At 40.9% G+C, this 18729-nt stretch overlaps 1 protein-coding gene across 1 annotated transcript in view; it reads left to right on the top strand.

Moving 5' to 3' along the window:
* insra (insulin receptor a) overlaps positions 1–18729 on the top strand; it is a 55071-nt gene that overhangs the window by 19354 nt on the left and 16988 nt on the right. The window contains exons 3-6 of the mRNA XM_031731113.2: positions 13901–14237; positions 17287–17426; positions 17972–18116; positions 18462–18676. Of these exons, the coding sequence (XP_031586973.2) occupies positions 13901–14237; positions 17287–17426; positions 17972–18116; positions 18462–18676 (837 nt within the window). The remainder of the gene's footprint in view (positions 1–13900; positions 14238–17286; positions 17427–17971; positions 18117–18461; positions 18677–18729) is intronic.

Here is an 18729-nt window from a genome sequence, read left to right as displayed (position 1 = left end):
TAGTCTTTTAATTTGTAAGGCGAATGTGCCAGAAGAAATAACAAACAAATTGGATTAGGGCGCAGTGTTTCACTTAACAGCTAACAGTTTAGCTTTGCTCTGATTTGAGGAACATATGAAGAATCACATTTACTGAACTGAAGGTGTATTGAGGCATTATCCCTACCTGTCATTGAGAGTCTAAAAAGTCATAAAAAGTAGACCTATAATGCTCATTTAGCATTTTTCAGGATTCATAGTTCAAAATAATCCTTATTTCTCTAACACTGGGCTCGGCGTCTTTTATCTGAAACAAGCTGTTTTAGTGCCTCAGTCTTTTTTCCTTCTGATTCGCTCGCTCTTACAAACAAAATGCTGAGCTCATCATAAAGAGCCAAGAGTAGAAAAAAAGCTGTCTCAACTCTTGCTCACGTGTGCAGACTTCAGTATGAGTATCCACTGTTTTAGCAGTGACATAAAAGAGAAGCAGAGCTGGGCGGGCTTTAAGTTTGTCTTTCGCCGCACAAACGGAGCCGCACTATCTACAAAAATGTGGGAATATACTCGTGCACGCTGCTTGGCGCAAACGTTAAGTGTGATTGCCAGTCAGTTGATGGTTTCAGAGCTTTGAGACTTGAAACTAACACTGTCAGTCACCACTGCTCCCTGCAGAGGTTCATTAAGGGCAAAAAATTTAATTCTCATTGGATATTCCACCCATCTGTGTTCTACAGGGTATCTGGGTCCAACCGTTACTGTTTAATTAATTGATTACATAAAAAGTTGTCAGACTTATTGCAAAGTCTCAACAGAAATGTGATATAGCTTTCCATCATACACTGCTTTGGTGAGCATTAAATTGCTGTGTTTGGTATCAAAGATCTTTATATTAGATTGCTAAATACTGCTTGAAGGACGCTGGAGAAACAGTGTTTTAGGAGTTCATGGGTGGAACTGATCAATATATTTATGACTGTCAGCTGAATGTAAGTAAAGTGGGGGTTTTTAAGCATCACTCCTCAATTATTCGAGCAGATTTTTCTGCGGCTTTGTTGTTGCTGTAATCAAATCTGCACCGAAAAGCTCTCTGTTGCAAGCCCTTCACCAGTTCACTTTAATTGCACTTTAAATGTGTTTTGAGACCCCAGGTGGCTTGTTTTTTTACGCACATTGTTGAATTCTAGTCTCTGCCAGAGATGAGACACTCAGCGGGTACCATCCTCATCCTCCTCCTCCTCCTCCTCCCCCCCCTGCCACCACAGCAACTTTTGCCTGTGTCTGCTACATATTTAATAAGCGTCCATGAGGTGGAGTACGGCTCTCTGCAAAGATACAGCCTGCCTCAAACTCAGCATGTGTGCAGGCTGATTCTTTGACAATCGGGGAATTGTTGCGAAACAGCCTGAGCGGGTCAGGTGACGATCGTGTGCCGGACCTCGCTTGAAATGGAGCGTCCAAAATAACCCTGGGCTCATGCCGTGTATATCTACGCTCCAATCATGAGATGAACTGGGAGATTTGTCAGGGTCAGTGTGTCTGTACAGACGGTCTATAAATCACACGGGGACATAACCTCTGCGAGTGTGTGTGTGCAGACAGAGCGGGCGGCCATTGTTTAGTCTTGCTGCTAGGAAACATGGGAGTAACATTGTGGTGTAATCGTGGATATGAACGCATCAGTTATTCATGCAGGCCGTATCGGAAGGAAAAGCAAAGCCACCATGGGGGTAAGGGAATGGACCCCACCTCGCCGTTGACCTCAAACCAGTCCTCTGTGTCGACCTTGTCGCAGGTCCATCACGCAGCAGTCAGCGCTGGCGCCATAATCCCTTTCCATTCTAAACAATGGTGGTTGTAGAAGTTCACGGAGTGTTCTTCCCAATTGTTTCCTCTCTTTGTTGGTCCGCTTCCTCTCCGAGGTTATGAATGGACGTTGAGGCCTAGAGTGTCGCCTCGGTAGCGGCAGACACTTTTATGAGACCAAAATACTGAAGGCTGACCTGCGGAGAGTTTAGCCCTGCAGAAAAAAAGACAAACTTAGGATTTTCTTACCAAGTTTTATTATTTGGGAAAATTGAGTCACCTCTGAGAAAATCTTTAAAAAAAGCTTCATCAAAGTGTCTTAAATGACTCATCTAATATTTTTATTTTAATCTATGACTCTGCGGGTGTCGCCATCTTTCTCATGAAACTTGAGAGCTAAACTGATATTTTTCCCCCACTCATCCCATGAATCATTTTTTCTGTCTCACACACAGCACTCGTTCACGCTGATTTCCTATGCTTTATATAATATTAATCCTGAAAGCTTAAATCTGTAGCTTTCTGCACACTCCAGCTGCAAGAAGTAAATTAAATGGTATTCAAACTAAAACAAAGGTAGAAAATCCAGATCTGTGCGTGTGAAAGACGGCGTGTCCTTGATGAGCGTAAATGGCTTTTCCACCTTTAAACCACCAGCTAACACAAGCTGACTCCCTTACACTGTGCACAATGTATCACACCTCCTTAATACAGGCTGCTGTGGTTTTATTAAAGGATTGAAACCTCTGTTTAGTGACGTCACAAAGTTGGACCAGAAGTTGTTTTTTTCCATCCAAAAGAAGCAGCACAACCCCAATTTTATGTCTGAATTCCCTTTCTTTTATTTATGTTTCCGCTGTGCTTCTTTGCCAGTGTGCATCTCATCTGTGAGCTATTTGGTTTTCTTTCTTTCTTTCTTTCTTTCTTTCTTTCTTTCTTTCTTTTTTATCGCACCACATATGGAGTTGTCTTTTTACTTAGAAATAACCAAAACTACATTTAAGAAGCGCCTTTCAGGACCAGTGCAACAAAGCGGTGCACTTTGGAAAAGTTAAGCAAGAACGAGAGCACATCTATCCGAGGAAGGATCAATAAAATGCTCAAAGTAGCTTTGAAGCAAAATAAGTGAGCAAAACTGCTGAGCTGAGGTTGCTGTTTATTTGAGTTGGCCGTGGCAAACACCAGCTCGGTTCACAATACAGTAGTTGAGCTCTGCAGTGATGTACGAGGACCTTAAAACCCAATTAGCTGATAAATTGTGTATAAATTCTGGCTCCTTTGACCTGATTGGTATCACAGAAGTTTGATTTGTAATCGGGCAGGAAGTGGGGAGGGAGGGCAGAAGAGATGGGACAAATGCGCCAGTCATTAAAACTTGCTCCTCTTTTTTTCTTCCCCCCTCAGCTACAACTATGCTCTTCATGGTTGCAGAGTACTATTTCACCAGCATAAAGCTAGCCTCAGACCCCCTGATACACGCACCACAAGTCTATTTCTTTGAGCTGACTTAAGTGCTCTGGCACTCAGTGTTGTGGAGCTGCACCCTGCGAACCCTCTCCGTTCAGCTACTGGAGCCTTTCCCATGGAATCCCAGACATCTCAGGCATCTGTTAAAGCAGGGCCGACAGGCGTTTCTTCAGCGCCGTGCACGCTCACCCTCTCCATAGTGAATTTGAAACATCTCGCCACAGTTTTACAGCTTATTGAATAATATGTTTCTTTTTATCTACTCTTAACAAGTTACATGCAGCTTCGATCCAGATGTTTTAGTAGTTCCTCGTCGTTCAAGCGCCGCGTGTTCAGGGTGGATAACATTTGTGTTGCCGTGGTGATATTTTGTTCCTGTGCCAGATTGTTTTTGTTCTTGAGCCGAGTGTGAGGTATGTGTGTGATTTCCAATGAGCGGTACAGCAAAAAATATCACTGTTGTATAAATCCATAACACCTCACTCCATAAAATGGCACTGATGCGTCAGAGCCGAGCCCTGTTATGTTTTGTTTTGTACCCGGGGCTACAAATAAATCACAAAATAACAAAATGGCACGTAAAGAGTGCTCTTGAAAACGGTCTTCGGTGAAAGGAAGCAGATTTAGAGGCTTGGTTATAATTAATTTTGGCATCCTGGTGCCTTAAAGGTGGTGAATAAGTAAAGCTTCTCATTTGTGCTTGAATAATGGCTGCTCCTTGCGAAATAATAAGAACTCCTTGAGATGGCTGCTTTTGTTTTATCTTCCTTTGTGATATCGGGTGTTTTTCCAAGCAGATGTTCATTATTTGCGCACTCAGAAAATCCCTAACTCTCTTTATGGTTTTCAGAGATTTTCTTTTCGTTCCACAAAGTCTGTTCTTGGTTCTGCTGGAAACCTAAAACATATGCACTTTCAAAGATTTAAGCATCATAAGTGAAGATTATTTTTATCCAACAGCAACAGTAACCTTGGTTTCCTTTCTAAACAAGTCAAATAAGAGGTTATCTGCTTAAAAAAGAAAGGAAAAAAAGCTGATGGTGATTGGTTTGGATACCCTTTGACAGCATTAATCACGAGTAAGAAGATTATTAAAGAGTGGTGTGACGTTGCATTAATAACATACATGCTTTTGATGTCATAACAGGTAGTCGTTATTTGACCCTGGCATTGAACCCTGGCGGGAAATTAAGATTCAAGGCCGTGGCGTGCGTCATTTGCCTGTCCAGCAGGAAGCGCAATTACCCATCAATGATCGCGCTGTGTTTATCATTTCTATTCCAGTCACGGACAGACTGGATATCCTGCCTTCAGATGACAGTGATGGCGGAGCAACATTAAAAACAAAAAGTGCTTTTCCATGTTGTTTATGTGTTTTTGTTCTATTAACCGAGGCCGGAGGCAGTTAATGAAATTGTTTACGGTTCCTGTTGCTCTCCGAGTCGTCTTAATCAAGCGCTGCTGCTGCTGCTGCTGAGCCAGACGAGCTGACAAGTGGTTAAACGAGACAAATAAACCTGGCTCGTTAACCGTTGCTCTTTGAAAAGTCCCAACGACACAACAGCTCCCTTTTTTTTGTCTCCTGTGGCATAAGTGGCTTTAGTTTGAATAAGGTTGGATGCAGGTAGTTTTAATAAATTCAAGAGACAGTATTGACTACTTTGAGTTCTTTCTGTTCGGCAAGACTAAATCATTGAAATAAATTCAAGCTCAGAAGAAGACCTCAAGTTCAGAATAGCTGACACTCAGATTCTGCTGTCTTTTTGTTTTAGGGTTTTTGAATTATTAATAGTGTTTTTTTGTTTGGGGCGGTGTTTTTGTTTACATTTTTTGGGGGAAAAAACAAAAAACAACACCCATCGGCTATGTTGGAGTGTAAAATATCCAGATCCTAACTTAAATGACATCACCAAATTAAAGCTGTTTATATGATACGTGAAACAAACACAAATGGAGATCATGACATTTGTAGGAGGAACATGAATATGAAAATGGAAAAAAATGGGATTTGTAATAAATGTTTTAAAAAAGATAATCGCCATATGCTTGATGATGTTTGTGTAAATTTTTGATGAGATTGGCCCAGATACGACACATACATACATATGCTGTGATCATTATAGCAACACATTATGTCAAACCCATCAGAGTTTTGGTTATGTCTAATGTATAGCTTTCCCAATATCATATTCTTTCTAGATGATTACAGTAGCCACAGTAATTTGAAATAAGTTTATTAGAACAATGTTTATTGATCAGAGCTATCACTCATCTAATTACTTTACTGTGTTTTGTCTTTTATTTGTAAATTGAAAAAGTGAATTAAACTCTGTTTGGAGGTGGGGAGAGAGTTTGGAATCATATATGCACAAAGCATAAAATAAAAATGAATACAAATGATAAATAACATATCAGCATTCTTAATGATCGTGGTTATTCTTAATACTAGCATTTCACAATACCATTACTCTGTCTGACGGTTATAAAAAAGCAGCAAATATGGCCACCTAAGAATAAAATGAATGTTGACAAAAAACTATTGAATTAAATGGGAAAACACAAACGAGTTTACCTTATTGCACTTACCCTTTTTATTCAAAATGTCAACATTTTTATAACCAGATTTCACCAAAACAAAGACCAGAGAAAACAACACAAAAACTGATGCCTCATTCATGATACTTACACTTTGAGTTTATATTTGTTCACCGTCTGAATATATCACACTTGTTTCAGAGGTTTCCCCCTCTGACAGATACATATTTTATTTTAAATATTTTTAAAATGTATTTACCCCTCAACTTTTCAGTTAACTAGTTCAGACAAAATAATTTTTAAGCAAAATGTCAACGTTTCAAATAAATAAATACACATAAAAGAAGAAATGTGAGATGTTATTAGCAGTGGTGTCGCTGGTCATCACCAGTGGATTGTTTTTACAATTTTCCTTTCTCTGTAAGACTTTGGTCAAATCACCATCAGGTCTTAAATGTCACCCACTTGATTAATTGCCGCCTTTCCACTTTCATTTGTCATGTATAGAGGGGAGGGGTAGGGACTAATATCACATCTGTTCCTGACAGGCAGTGCTATGGTAGTAAAATGAGTTTGTGTCAGGTAGTGTAATGTCTCTTTACTGCTTTAGATGAGCTGAAATCATGAATTCAGTGTCTGGGATTTTAATTTTTAACATTTTAAAAATGGTGTATACTGGTGTTTATTATTATGTGTAAATTAGACAAAAGAAGAGACATAATTGTGTTTGAGTTGGGGAGCTTTCTTGGACGGTTTTTCTGTTGTTGAACTGTACAGTCAGTGATGGAAAGGATAAAATCCTGGATAACTCTGTAAAAATTATGTGTTGCAAAAATAACTATAGAATATGACTCAGCCACTCTTGTCTTCTAAAATTACTCTTTCAGCATAGTGGCAGAAAAAAACAGACCAGTGTATATCAACTCCAAGTCTTCATCAGAGTGTGTCACCAACACACAATCAGTCAGAATGAAACACCAGCCCTGGGTGGCAAACAGCTAACGCCTGTGTCAGACACAGGCATGAGTCTTGAGTCACCCCTCATTTCTTTTATATGCTGCAGGAAAATGGGAACTGGGTGCAGTGATTTATTGATGCATTTCAAGCATGCATAGAAACAGAAGTTTATAAGGCAAGTGCAGAGTCTGTACAGAAAGAAATTTGCAGATTGTTCTTTGGACTTTTACCTCTCTCACTGAAGAACACCTGTCAGATCAGTCATCAGAGCCATATATCAGGCAACTCACATGTGATTCTCTGTCAATACAGCTGATGTTATTAACAGCAGTGTCCAGAGTAACATCAGATCAGCCAGTAACAAGTTAGAGTTTAGAAGAAACTGGAGTCAGAGACTGGACATACTGCTGTGAAAGAGTAACAGAAAATAAACTGTTAGCAAAAATATCCCAACCTTTCGTACACGATGCTCCACTTTCTTTGAGTCTACCTTCCCACGGTTGTTGTGCAAAGCAAACACACCCAAACTCGTACTCCCACATTAAAGTTCAATCTGTCTTTAATCTGTTACATTAGGGCAGATTATTCTTTACTCTAGTTCTTTCTCTGCTAGCCTTTTTTCAGCACGATCCTTGAGTTTAGCATCTACAAACAGAAATGTATTTTTTCTTCATTTTTTTTTCTTCTGGGCCTTCAGCAAAAACCTTCTTTCATAGAAACTAAATACTACCCTTGTCATGGCCGTGGAATTTTAATTGCCAGCCACTGCACCACCACGTTCCTGTTTGGCATTTTCTCAGCTCTCATGTGATCTCAATGCAAAAAAGGTTTGAATAGGTCGTTGTTTCATCACCGCCATAAAAGGAAAAAGCTAAAAAAACAAAAAACACCACTAAATTATTTCAGGGAGGATTGTGGTTAATGAAAACATGTAGAAACTCTTTACAGTTTATAGCGCTTTAACTGCTTGAAACAACACAATAAGAACCTCTTTATGCAGTTTGTGTTTTAATTGCTCAGCGGTCCAGAACAGTGGACTGGGACCTGTTGAAAACTTGAGTGAGTCACTTTTTCTGTCTTTCTGACACCCCACATTGCTGCAGCTGGGCAATGCAAATCTTTTTTCCTTCACCTCCTTTTTCCAAGTTGGCACTGACCTGACAGGCTGACAGAGGCCTGACGCGGTGTTGGTTGTTGCTGTCCCTTTTGGGCCGCGGGAGATTGAGCGCCTTATTGTGCAGCGCTGCCGCCTCATCCAAATGAAACCTCAGCTTATGAGATAACGTGCCAGACATTTCTGCAGGCTTATTCCCCAGCCTTCATGCAATCCTGCTGTACTTTGCACGGAAAAGACAGAAATTGACCAACGTGCCAGTGGAATAAAGCAATAAGAACCAGAAGACTTTTTTATTTTTGCTTGCATCTGTAAAGAGAAAAGAGAGAGAGGGAAAGTGAAGTGCTGATATAGCGATATAATGTGACCAGGTGATTGTATAAAAAGAAGATTAGAGATGGAGAACTCAAGCTCCAGTGTGTCTAATTGGTACAGATCAAACTGAGAAAGAACCTCTGCTCGTCAAAAACTGCCAGCGTCGGTGTTGACAACAAAAAGAAGAAGAAGAAAGAAAGCAGCCATGTATTTAGGGATTTGCATGTTTTAGGGAAAGAATGGCAAACTCCAAACAGCCTCCTCGGCATCCTTCCCCGCTCTGGAAGATCAAAGGTAGCTTGGTGTGGCCTTGCTCTCACAGGTCATCAGGGTCTCAACCTTGAAACATTTCTGACAACCGCACAAGAAATGAGTCCATCTCCTTCAGTGTGGTCGCTCGTTATTATCATTATTATTATTATTATTATTATTTAAGCCTGCATGGATTGTGATAGGGGATACTTGTGATAATGATCATTTAGCAGCTTCGCAGATATGACAGAGTGCAGTGTAAGTCATTTGGACAGTGAACAAGTGACTTGCGAATTTGTAAGTTTGCTCACTTACAAAGAAATGGATGGACTCTCACTTTTATGGTAGTTTCATTTTAATGGAGAGAGACAGACTATCGAAAAACAAAAGTTATAAGTTGATTTGCACATCATTGAGTGATACAAGTGTTCATTCCACAAGCATTGAATTGTTACTTGGTGGAGGAACCCTTGTTGCCAAGTTTGCTTGGCAACTCAAACCTTCAGCTCACTCCACAGATTAAAGTCTGGAGGCTGGCTAGACCACTCCATGACCTTAATGTGCTTCTTCTTTAGCCACTCCTTTGTTGCCTTGGCAATATATTTTAGGTCATTGTCATGCTGGAAGACCCATCCATGACCCAATAATCACACCAACAGTGTCATCTTCTCACCGAGCTTCTTGCTCATGTTTCTTGATGTCCTGTCTTTTGACAGCTCTTTGGTAGAGGTTGAAATGGAAGAAATTGAATCTGTGGACAGGTGTGCTTTAAACACATAAAGAGTTGAGATAAGGAGTATCTGTAATTGATTGATTGGCTGTTTACCCATGTGGCACAGATTACAATCTATGGGAGCCACAATCTGGATGGTTAACGGGATAAAATGGTTATTTCACTCAATGACGTGCAAATCAATTTAGAACTTTCATGTAAAGTGTTTGGTTTCTGGATTTTTGGTTAATATTCTGTCTCCATTAAAATGAAACTACCATAAAAATTAGAAACTGTTCAGTACTTTGTGAGTAAACTTACAAATTCAGCGGCGATCAAATACTTCCCTCATTGTATCAGTGCCGTACTCATCGATCGTTTTGTTTCATCTTTGGACTTTTACTTCTGTACCAATGGTGATACGACGGATTTGTCTGAGGCTGTCATTCAGGAAAATACTTTAGCGAGCCTGAGCATGAGTATAAATGGTGACATTGCTGTGGTGACTTTACTGTTTATGCATGACATGACCAATGTGGCATGCATATTGGGCCCTTTGATTACAGTAGGTGTTTCACCAAGCTTATGTGTCACAGAATATATATGTATGTATGTGTGTATGTATATATATATATATAACACTTCTTCTTTTTCTTCTTTATTTATCACTGTAAAATGTAGACATCCAGCACAATTGAAAGTCCCATCTTTTTGCTTGATTGTCTGGACAGTGCAATTTATTTCCTTTCTGATAACTTTCAAATTGTAATTATATGACGCTATCCCGCAAAAAGTGGCAGTTTTTCACATTTTCAAAATCTCTAATTTATATTGAGATAGTAGCTTTATATTATAGTGGTTTACACCTTCATCTACCATATTAGAGAGCTGCAGTTTAATCCTGAGAGGGGCGAGAAATCCCTTTGGGATAGTGTCAGGAAGTGTATCCGTTTCCACAGTAGTGACCACTTGTAAGAAAAGGAGCAGCTAAACGTAGCTTTTAATTTGTATTGCAATAAGTAGCAGTAGCATCAACTAAAATTTGTGTTATTTATTATTATATGTGAAAAATACCTACATGATGTTCTAAGTGGACAAAATGAATCTCTTAACAAAGTATTTCTTAGACCAGCAGTCCAAAACCTGAAATGAAAAGACTTTATTGGGGGTTAATGGGAAAACTGACTAAATATTATTATTTTTTTAACTTTCTGTAAAGTGTTACTTCAGCTTTGTTTGTTGCTCAGTTTAAAATCTTAGCATATCCGTGTGGTTTTGGTGCATAGGAGGTTGTAATCGGTTCTTTAATTATAATGATTCAGCATTTAAAAATTCTCACTGAAAGCATAAGGAAGGAAAAACATCATCGCCATCTTTCACCACATTTATGGATTTCCTTGGACTTTTAACATTTAACTAACTGCAGTTGAAGCTGAGGGAGGAGCTGTCAGTTGCTGAAAGCGATATTTCAGTCTAGGTGGAAAAGTTTCCAAAGCTGTTGAAATTTGTAAGAACTCGTAACGGGCTGTAGACATGATGAGGCACGATCATCGTCCCGAGGCGCTGAGCTGTTCAGTGCACAATCAAGATTGTCTTAGCATGAGTTTGTTGCAGAAGGACACCATGTTTTTCTCAACTGGCACTTTTCTTTTGAATGCCAAAGATGCATATGCATGCTAAAATATACTCCAGGCACTCTTAATGGGAGCAGCTTGTGGTTTAGATCAGCGTAAAGGCAGCTGATTCATAGCGGTGAGGAGATGGAAAGAGTGGAGCCACGCTCCTCGCTTTCCCTCAGCTTCAGCCTGTTTCTGTGTGGCTCTCGTGTCGGTTGCCGTATGACTGTTTGAGTGGGACACAAAGGGTTAAACCGTCTGCCTGTCTTCCTTGGAAAGGGGAGAGGCTACTTGAATGGCTAGCTTCTACAGCCAGCCAACACATTGGCTAAGGCTGAGGGTGGATCTGTTGGGTCTGTGCTGCGACATGGAGCACACTGGAGGATCAGGAGTCAGTCTGTACACACAGTAAAGCTTTTGTGTATGTGTGTCTCTTTCTGTTTGTATGTGAGTGGGGAGAAAAAGCAGATATTCAGCTTTTAAATGAACTTTGGCGATGGAGGCAAGAGGTCAAAGCAAGAAGCAGTTTAATTTATTTTTCTACTGTCTGTAAATCCTGACTGACTGACGTTGATAAGGGGCGATTATATCATTTGTTTTTCTAGCTCGGTGCCCCCCTTTAGCTTCCCTCTCACATTCTCATATTGCTGCTGCCCTCGCCAAACACACTCCTCGTGCACCTCAGCAGCTTACCTCTGTTAATAAAAGAGGACAGGGGGGTACATGTTGTTTTGTTCATTTAATGGCAGACCTCGTGACACTAATGAAGACAAGCCGTTTCAACACATGCACACTGAATCCAAATGGTGCCCAGCGATCGCTGCCCAGCAGAGGAAACTGCTACAACAACTGCTGCACGTTACTCAGATTCATTGTTTCCTTTCGCACACATTCCCCTTGCATTTAATGTCAGTTCAGCCTCATAAAGACACACATGCTCACATCTATATGGCCTCACCTGTAACGTACCCTCATTATCAGCCCTGCTGCTGAGCGGTTTTAATCTGACTATCGTGGATGAGGAGCTAATCTCAGCGGGCAGGTCAGTCTGCTGTATTTACCTCTGAGAGTCCTACATCTCCCCTTGGACTCATCGACAACACAGTGTGGCACATTCACACACCTGCCAATCCACACAGCCTCCTGTTACGTAATGACTGATTTACACGCATGCACACAAGCAAACATATGTGTAAACAGCTGATCTGCAGACTTGAGTCTTTAGTTGAGCTTGTTTACGCCCAGGAGACATTTAGTCGCATATTTTTTGTAACCGTCAGGACGCTGCGATCTTTCAGTGTTTTCATTTCTCTTGCAGAGCTCTCTATTCTCCCAAAGAGAGGCCTGTGGATACATTTTCTACAGCCGCTTTAGATCATTTGTTTATTCTGTGGCTGTTTCAGCCAAGAGCTTAGAAATACATGGATATTAAACACAGGCCATAATTAATAATATGTTTTTAGGTTATATCATATCATACATTCCAACACTTTGTGGTGTTTGGCAGTTTTATCAACATTAAGGCTTCAGCTAAATATTATTTTCATTGAAACAGGACAAGGTTTCTCACAGCCTGAGGAGGATAAAGCTGCAGCAACACAAGCATAAAAATGCCTTTACAAAACATCCCAGACCCGAATGACGAGCTAAACCAGTGACTGACATTTAGATTAAAACATAAATTACTTATTGACCTTCATAAATAAACTCTGAAATAATTCTCCCAGCATTAATTAAAAAGACACTTTGGTATGTTCTAATAAGCCAGACGGTTTGATTTATTATTTGCAACATCTTAAAGATGGATTGTCTGCATTTTATATTATTTTCTTTTAAAACCGTTTTGCAGGTGCACAAAATTATGACACACACCTTCTGTAACACCGAGATCAGAGATGTGGGCTATACAATGGAGGGGTGCGATTAAAGAAATCTTCATAAAGGGCTGCTGAGATTTTAAAACATTTGGACAGAAGTTTGGAGCTGTATCACTGATTTCCAGTCTTTGTCAGATGAGCTCCGGTACTTCCTAATCAACACCAGGTTTCATTTGATTTTACTGCCTTGCAAGCTGTTCAGATAAATTTTAAACATGTGAAGTCAGCATTATCTGTTTGGTAAATCTTAAATTCATACTAACTATATGAGGTGGACATTTAATCTATTTAACTAAATATGTATTTTTAAGCATAATTCTATTGCAAATAAATAGCAAATATTGCTATTAAATGTATTAATTAGTAAAAAAAAACCAAAAAAACTTTTTAACCCTTTAATCCATCATTTTCAGCTTCTTTGTTATTTTTCCAATAACTTACAGACTATTTAATCTTCTCAGCTGTTTGCTAATTAGTTTTCATTAGCCACCGCTGCCCTTTTCATTATAACAACTATTACAGTTACATAATAAACTTTTTTATATAGCACCTTTAAAAACGGTCCTTTTAACTGACAGGCATAAGCAGAACAGTGAAAGATTAGATTTAATCAGAGAGCAAACATAAAAGTTCACAAAAAACATGAAATTTTTCCTTGACTGATTAACTTAATCTTTCCATGTACTGCTTGAAAAATAGATAAGTACCACCCAGGGTACAAGTATCCCTGGTTACTCGTGGTCTTGTGGAGATTATCATATCATGTCTCCCAAGCTCTTTAGTTGCTTAGTCATTGTTTTCTTACTTAACTTCATGAGCTTGGATACTGCAAAGCCTAAATGACAATAAAAGAGATTGTAAATAAACTCATTTTAGCCAGCCCTCGCGTGCAAAATACTTGCATACTTTAAATGCCAGTTTCTCCCCTTTGTCTTACTTTCACCAAGCCTTCTGGAGAAGTATTTTTCTTTGGTCGACTTGGTATTGGATCCCTGCTAGTTGTATTTAGTATGCTCCTTGGCCAATGGCCGATGGTCCTCGGGGCTGCTGGCTTGTGGAACGTGGACGGATTTCACTCCTTCTGACAGAGAGATCGGATCATATGAGGTTTCTCAGAGAGGTAAAAGTTCAGTGTCAGTGGGGACTAATCAAAACATGTAGGTGTTTGATTTTTGATAAGCTCCTCTTCCTGTCCTTTCTTTAACTCGTCTCATCTTCATTTCACCTGCAGCACACTCTTTCTAACCTCATCTTCTCCTTCTCCAATCTTCAGTGTGTCCTGTTCAGTGCAAACATCGGGCCTGCACCAAAGATGACCAGTGCTGCCACAGCCAGTGCCTGGGCGGCTGCCTGGAGCCCGACTCAGAGAGTCACTGTGTGGCCTGCCGCGGCCTCCAGCACGAAGGCAACTGCGTGCAGCGCTGCCCGGAAAACCACTTCACCTACAAGGGCTGGCGCTGTGTCTCGTTCGAATTCTGTCAGAATCTGCACAACACATGCAAGCGGGAGAAGGAGCACAGCAAGAGCACGGACTGCCGCGAATACGTCATCCACAACGGCGCCTGCATCCCCGAGTGTCCCTCTGGCTACACGACCGTCAACTCCTCCTCGTAAGTGCACACGCTGTCAGGCTGATGGGCTCTTAATGGCCCGCAGAAGAGCCATTGGATCAATGAGGCTGCAAACATAAACACACAGACCCCAACCGTGCACATTTACCTACTCAATGGTTTGGTTACATGATGCATAATTTCCCCTACAAACACGTCTAAATTTGTCTGAATTTGGTTGCATGTTGCTAAAAATGCTGCGATGCTTTCGTTTACCAGTGCATTTACAATAACTGCAGGCTGACTATTGTTAGTGAGCAGACATCGCAGGAATTTTGTTATGATGGTTTTTTTGGCACAAAATGAGAAATTGCTTCAGGGAACTTTTTTTTTTCTTTTTTTAGTTAGAGGCAATCAATCAGAAAGATCCTTCATCCTGCAGTAACATGAAAAAAACAAAACAAAAACAGAAAATATTCAACAAATTCAATGTGGAATTAAAAATAGTCGGTCGTGTTGCTGCCACTGTGTGTGTTTGTAGCACACCATGACGGTGCAGGAATTGGTCCTCTTGCTGAGCTCAGACGTTGCTCTGTATGTGTGCACACACACAGACACAGAGACCTCTTTTTCTTTCTGTGTGTGTATTTGTGTGTTTGTCAGACACCGCAGACAGCTAGGTCAAAGTGGTACGGCACAGCAGGGAGCCTGGCACGTCTGCATTTCTGAATTTGACTCAGTATCCTACATTTCTGTGTTGCTCACTCGCTCGCTGTGTACCAGCCAGACACTTGTGTCTGCACTGCAGCGTGTGATCTTTATGTAAATGCAGACACTTGTGAGTGAACTGTGTTTTCCCTTTTCTCTAGCTCTGCAGTTACCCCAAATAGGTGTTGTGCTTGTGCTGACCTGCCAGTGACCTTCACTGTGTCCCTCTGACACCTCCGCTTACCGTGACAGGGCTGTCCACAAGGGTGGGTGTGCCTGTAAGCACAAACACTCCAGACAGCCGAAGTCTTTCTGCTTGGGCAAAGGCTGAAAATGCAGCTCGGTCTTTCAGGACACGTAGTCTTCTGTTACAGAACCACTGGCCAGTGGTGAAACATCAGGGGACAGGCTGTCTTGGCCTTGACTCCCCTGGCTGGCTGCAGAGAGATAGAGGGCATGTCTGGCAAGCAACACACAGCAACAAAGTCCATGCAGTCTGTCAGTGATGACAGGAAAGGTGGCAGTGCCACTGCTGCCGGGTGTACGGCGTTACGTGTATTTCACCTTTATTAATCCACAGAGGATTTGCCAAGCACATAATCTCTGTTTGAACCACATGCAGCTTCACATTCATGGAGTTGCATGCGGTACATTCACACCTGACAGGTCACCTGAAAGCAGATCCATCTCCAGTGGAGCAGATGAGGTGCTTTGTTTGAAAACACCAGGTTTACAGCCTCGGGTTTCAGACAGCTTTAAGCTTTCATTTTCAGGCAGTTTTCTATTCTTTGCTTTATATTATGTGAGTTGGTGTCATCTCAGACACACGTCATCCCATCTCTGGCTCTAAGCACAGAAGCCCGACCTACATGCTGTTCAAAGATCATGCCAATCAAATGAAAGTGGGCTTAATTGGTGGTCTACCTTAAATGCAGAGGAGCTAAGCAGCTTCTTCCAGACGGAAAAGGAACCGAGGCACTGCACTTTCGCTCATCACAAGATAAGCAGAGATTATTTTGATATGCAAATCATGCAAAGACACCCTAAAAACTAGGGATTAAAAACTTGGAGCTGGAAATACGAATAATAGGTCCCCTTGAAGTCAGAAAAGGGGTGAGTGTGTAAGTATATGAATAATAATTTATATTATTATCACCAAAAACCTTTAGCAAAAATACTGAATATAATATTTAATATACCTTTAGTTTTGTGTATAAAGGTTTTAAAGAGACGGCGCATTTTCCAGCTGCAGCTGACCTGTGGCGATTCAGCTGTACTCCCATTTCATCCTTTTCACTTTGACTTCCTTTCTGTTCCCTTTTCTGGCTCCCGTCTTCTCAATGGCGTCCTCCTGCTGTTGTTGGCTTTAAACTAAGCTGTGGAAATGAAAGTGCTTTGAAGGGTAAGCAGTGTACTCAAAGGCGTGATGAGTGTCTGGGCTGAAAGTGCAGATGTGGCACTCGGGAGGGAAAAGGGTCAAGGGTAGTTCAAGGCGGTTTTTGAGCCAGATTAGATAATAAAGGAGAACAAACCTTCTTTTACTCACCAGCATGGGTAAACTTCTATTTTATTTATCTTTTAGTCATTCTGGCTTTTAAACTGTTGTCATGTGGCTGGGTTTGTTTTGTTCAAAGCTGTTGTTAATTTCATATACAACTATATCAGTGTGAAAGCTCACAGTCTGTACTTCATTTTTGAAATATTAAGTATTTATAGTCTGTAAATAAGTGATTACCATTAAAAGCGTACCAGAAGAATCCATTATTTGCCGTTTTTCTCTAATTGTCCTGCCAGCTTAATCAGCTGTTACTAAACAAAGGCCATTCTCACCTCATAAACCAGGACAATGACCTGGAGCAAACAGACCTCCATCTTCTAATCCTCCACTGTAATCCCTTCAATTTGAAACAGTCAAAAAACATTTTCCACAGCAAATGTGTGTCGGCTGTAGGATGTCTGTTCAGTAAGCTGAGAGAGAGAGAGAAACGTGCACAGATGTACTCTGTTTGTATTTTACCTATCAAAGATGTTTTGGCCTTTTTCCACTGAAGAAAGAAAGAGGGATGGAAAAAAGGTAAGGTAACAGATTCTGTGCCTCGACTATATTTGGATCAATCATGCTTACGTGCATAGCCTCACAACAAAAGGCTGATTTTGAGCCAGGAGAAACCCTTGCCAATGCCACTCCTCCTCTACTGGATGTGTAAATAGACATGTTTACTAGCAGGGTTGTCATATCACCTTGAAATATGACGTCAGAGTTGATTTTCAGAAGTTTGTCTGCTGTCCAAAAATCACTTATCGCAGGTTTAAGGTTTTAGTATTTGAGTGTGTGTGTGAGAGAGAGAGAGAGAGGAATATAATTAAAAACTCAAAAATCTTGTTCCTTCCTGTTCTTTAGGCTCAACTGCACTCCCTGCGCAGGGCTGTGCCCCAAGGTGTGTCTGGGTCTGAAAGTCGTGGACTCGGTCACCGCTGCCCAGGAGTTAAGAGGCTGCACCATCCTCAACGGGAGCCTGGCCATCAACCTGCGCGGAGGAAGTGAGTGTGTGTGCGGTTTGTTTGGCTGAATCAGATTACATCGTGCAGCAGATCAGCACAGCAGAACAACAAACACAGAGATGTTGACATTGCACGAAACCAGGAAGATACTCCAGAATGTACAATCAAACAACCAGCAAAGTTAATTAAAGAGAAAATAAAAGCTATGGGAACTCTGGAAAACATAGATGTGTGATGATTTTTGAACATTTTAAAAGCTAAAATAAATTTTAATAGGAACAAACAGCAAGTTCATAGTTTCATTTAGATTTGATGTATAGTGGTGCATAATTTTCTCTTCATTTGAAAGTTAATGGATGTGAATATTTAATGCGGTCATGAAAATATAAAAGCTGTGCTGAAATCAATCCAGTTATATTATTTACAAAGTAAGCCTGCGATTTAATGGGAAAAAGATGAAAAGAAAGTTGGAAACACAGATGAATGAGAACAGTTTGTTGTGTGTCTTTTATGAATCATGCTGCAGAATCGGTAGTCAGTTTTTAAAGCTCATGTTTTTTTTGTTTTTTGGGGGATTTCTGTAGACAACATAGCTGCTGAACTGGAGGCCAGTCTGGGCCAGCTGGAGGAGATCACTGGCTACCTGACAGTGCGACGTTCCTACGCCCTCGTGTCCCTTTCGTTTTTCCGTAAACTCCGTGTTATTCGTGGAGAGGAGCAGGAAAGCGGGTGAGACTCTTTCTTCTTAGCTGTTCTCATCCTTGCCATGTCCTGTAATTATGAGTTAAAAGCGGAAGGACTGACCTTTTCAAAATGTCTTTTTGTGGTAGCCATTTCTGGTTAGACTTTCCCAAATCATACACGAGGCTTCGTTGAGACGAAGTGGAAGACGCCTGCAGCACAATGAGCTGCACTTACAGAAGAAATAGCAAAGGACAGACATGATATAAATTGAAGACTAGCCATGCTCAGATAACCTTCTGCTCATGTTACTCAAAGGAGCCTTTTGTACCCTCAGCCAAATATCATGTATCATTAAAGTATGTTCATGCTGTCTTCACTCTTCTTTTCCAGGAATTATTCCTTCTATGCACTGGACAACCAGAACCTGCGGCAGCTCTGGGACTGGTCCAAACACAAGCTGACCATCCAGCAGGGGCGCATGTTTTTCCACTACAACTCCAAACTCTGCATGTCTGAGATCCGGAAGATGGAGGAGGTGACGGGAACCAAAGATCGGCCCGTCAAGAACGACATCGCCTCCAAGACCAACGGAGACCAGGCTTCATGTAAGACCCTCGGCCCTCGAGTCGGCTTTTGCAGGATGTTATTATAGCAACGA

This window comes from Oreochromis aureus, linkage group 18 (assembly GCF_013358895.1).
Source record: "Oreochromis aureus strain Israel breed Guangdong linkage group 18, ZZ_aureus, whole genome shotgun sequence".
Classification (NCBI taxonomy): Eukaryota; Metazoa; Chordata; class Actinopteri; order Cichliformes; family Cichlidae; genus Oreochromis; species Oreochromis aureus.
The sequence above is the reverse complement of the archived record's forward strand: the minus strand, read 5'-3'. Positions and strand labels throughout refer to the sequence as shown.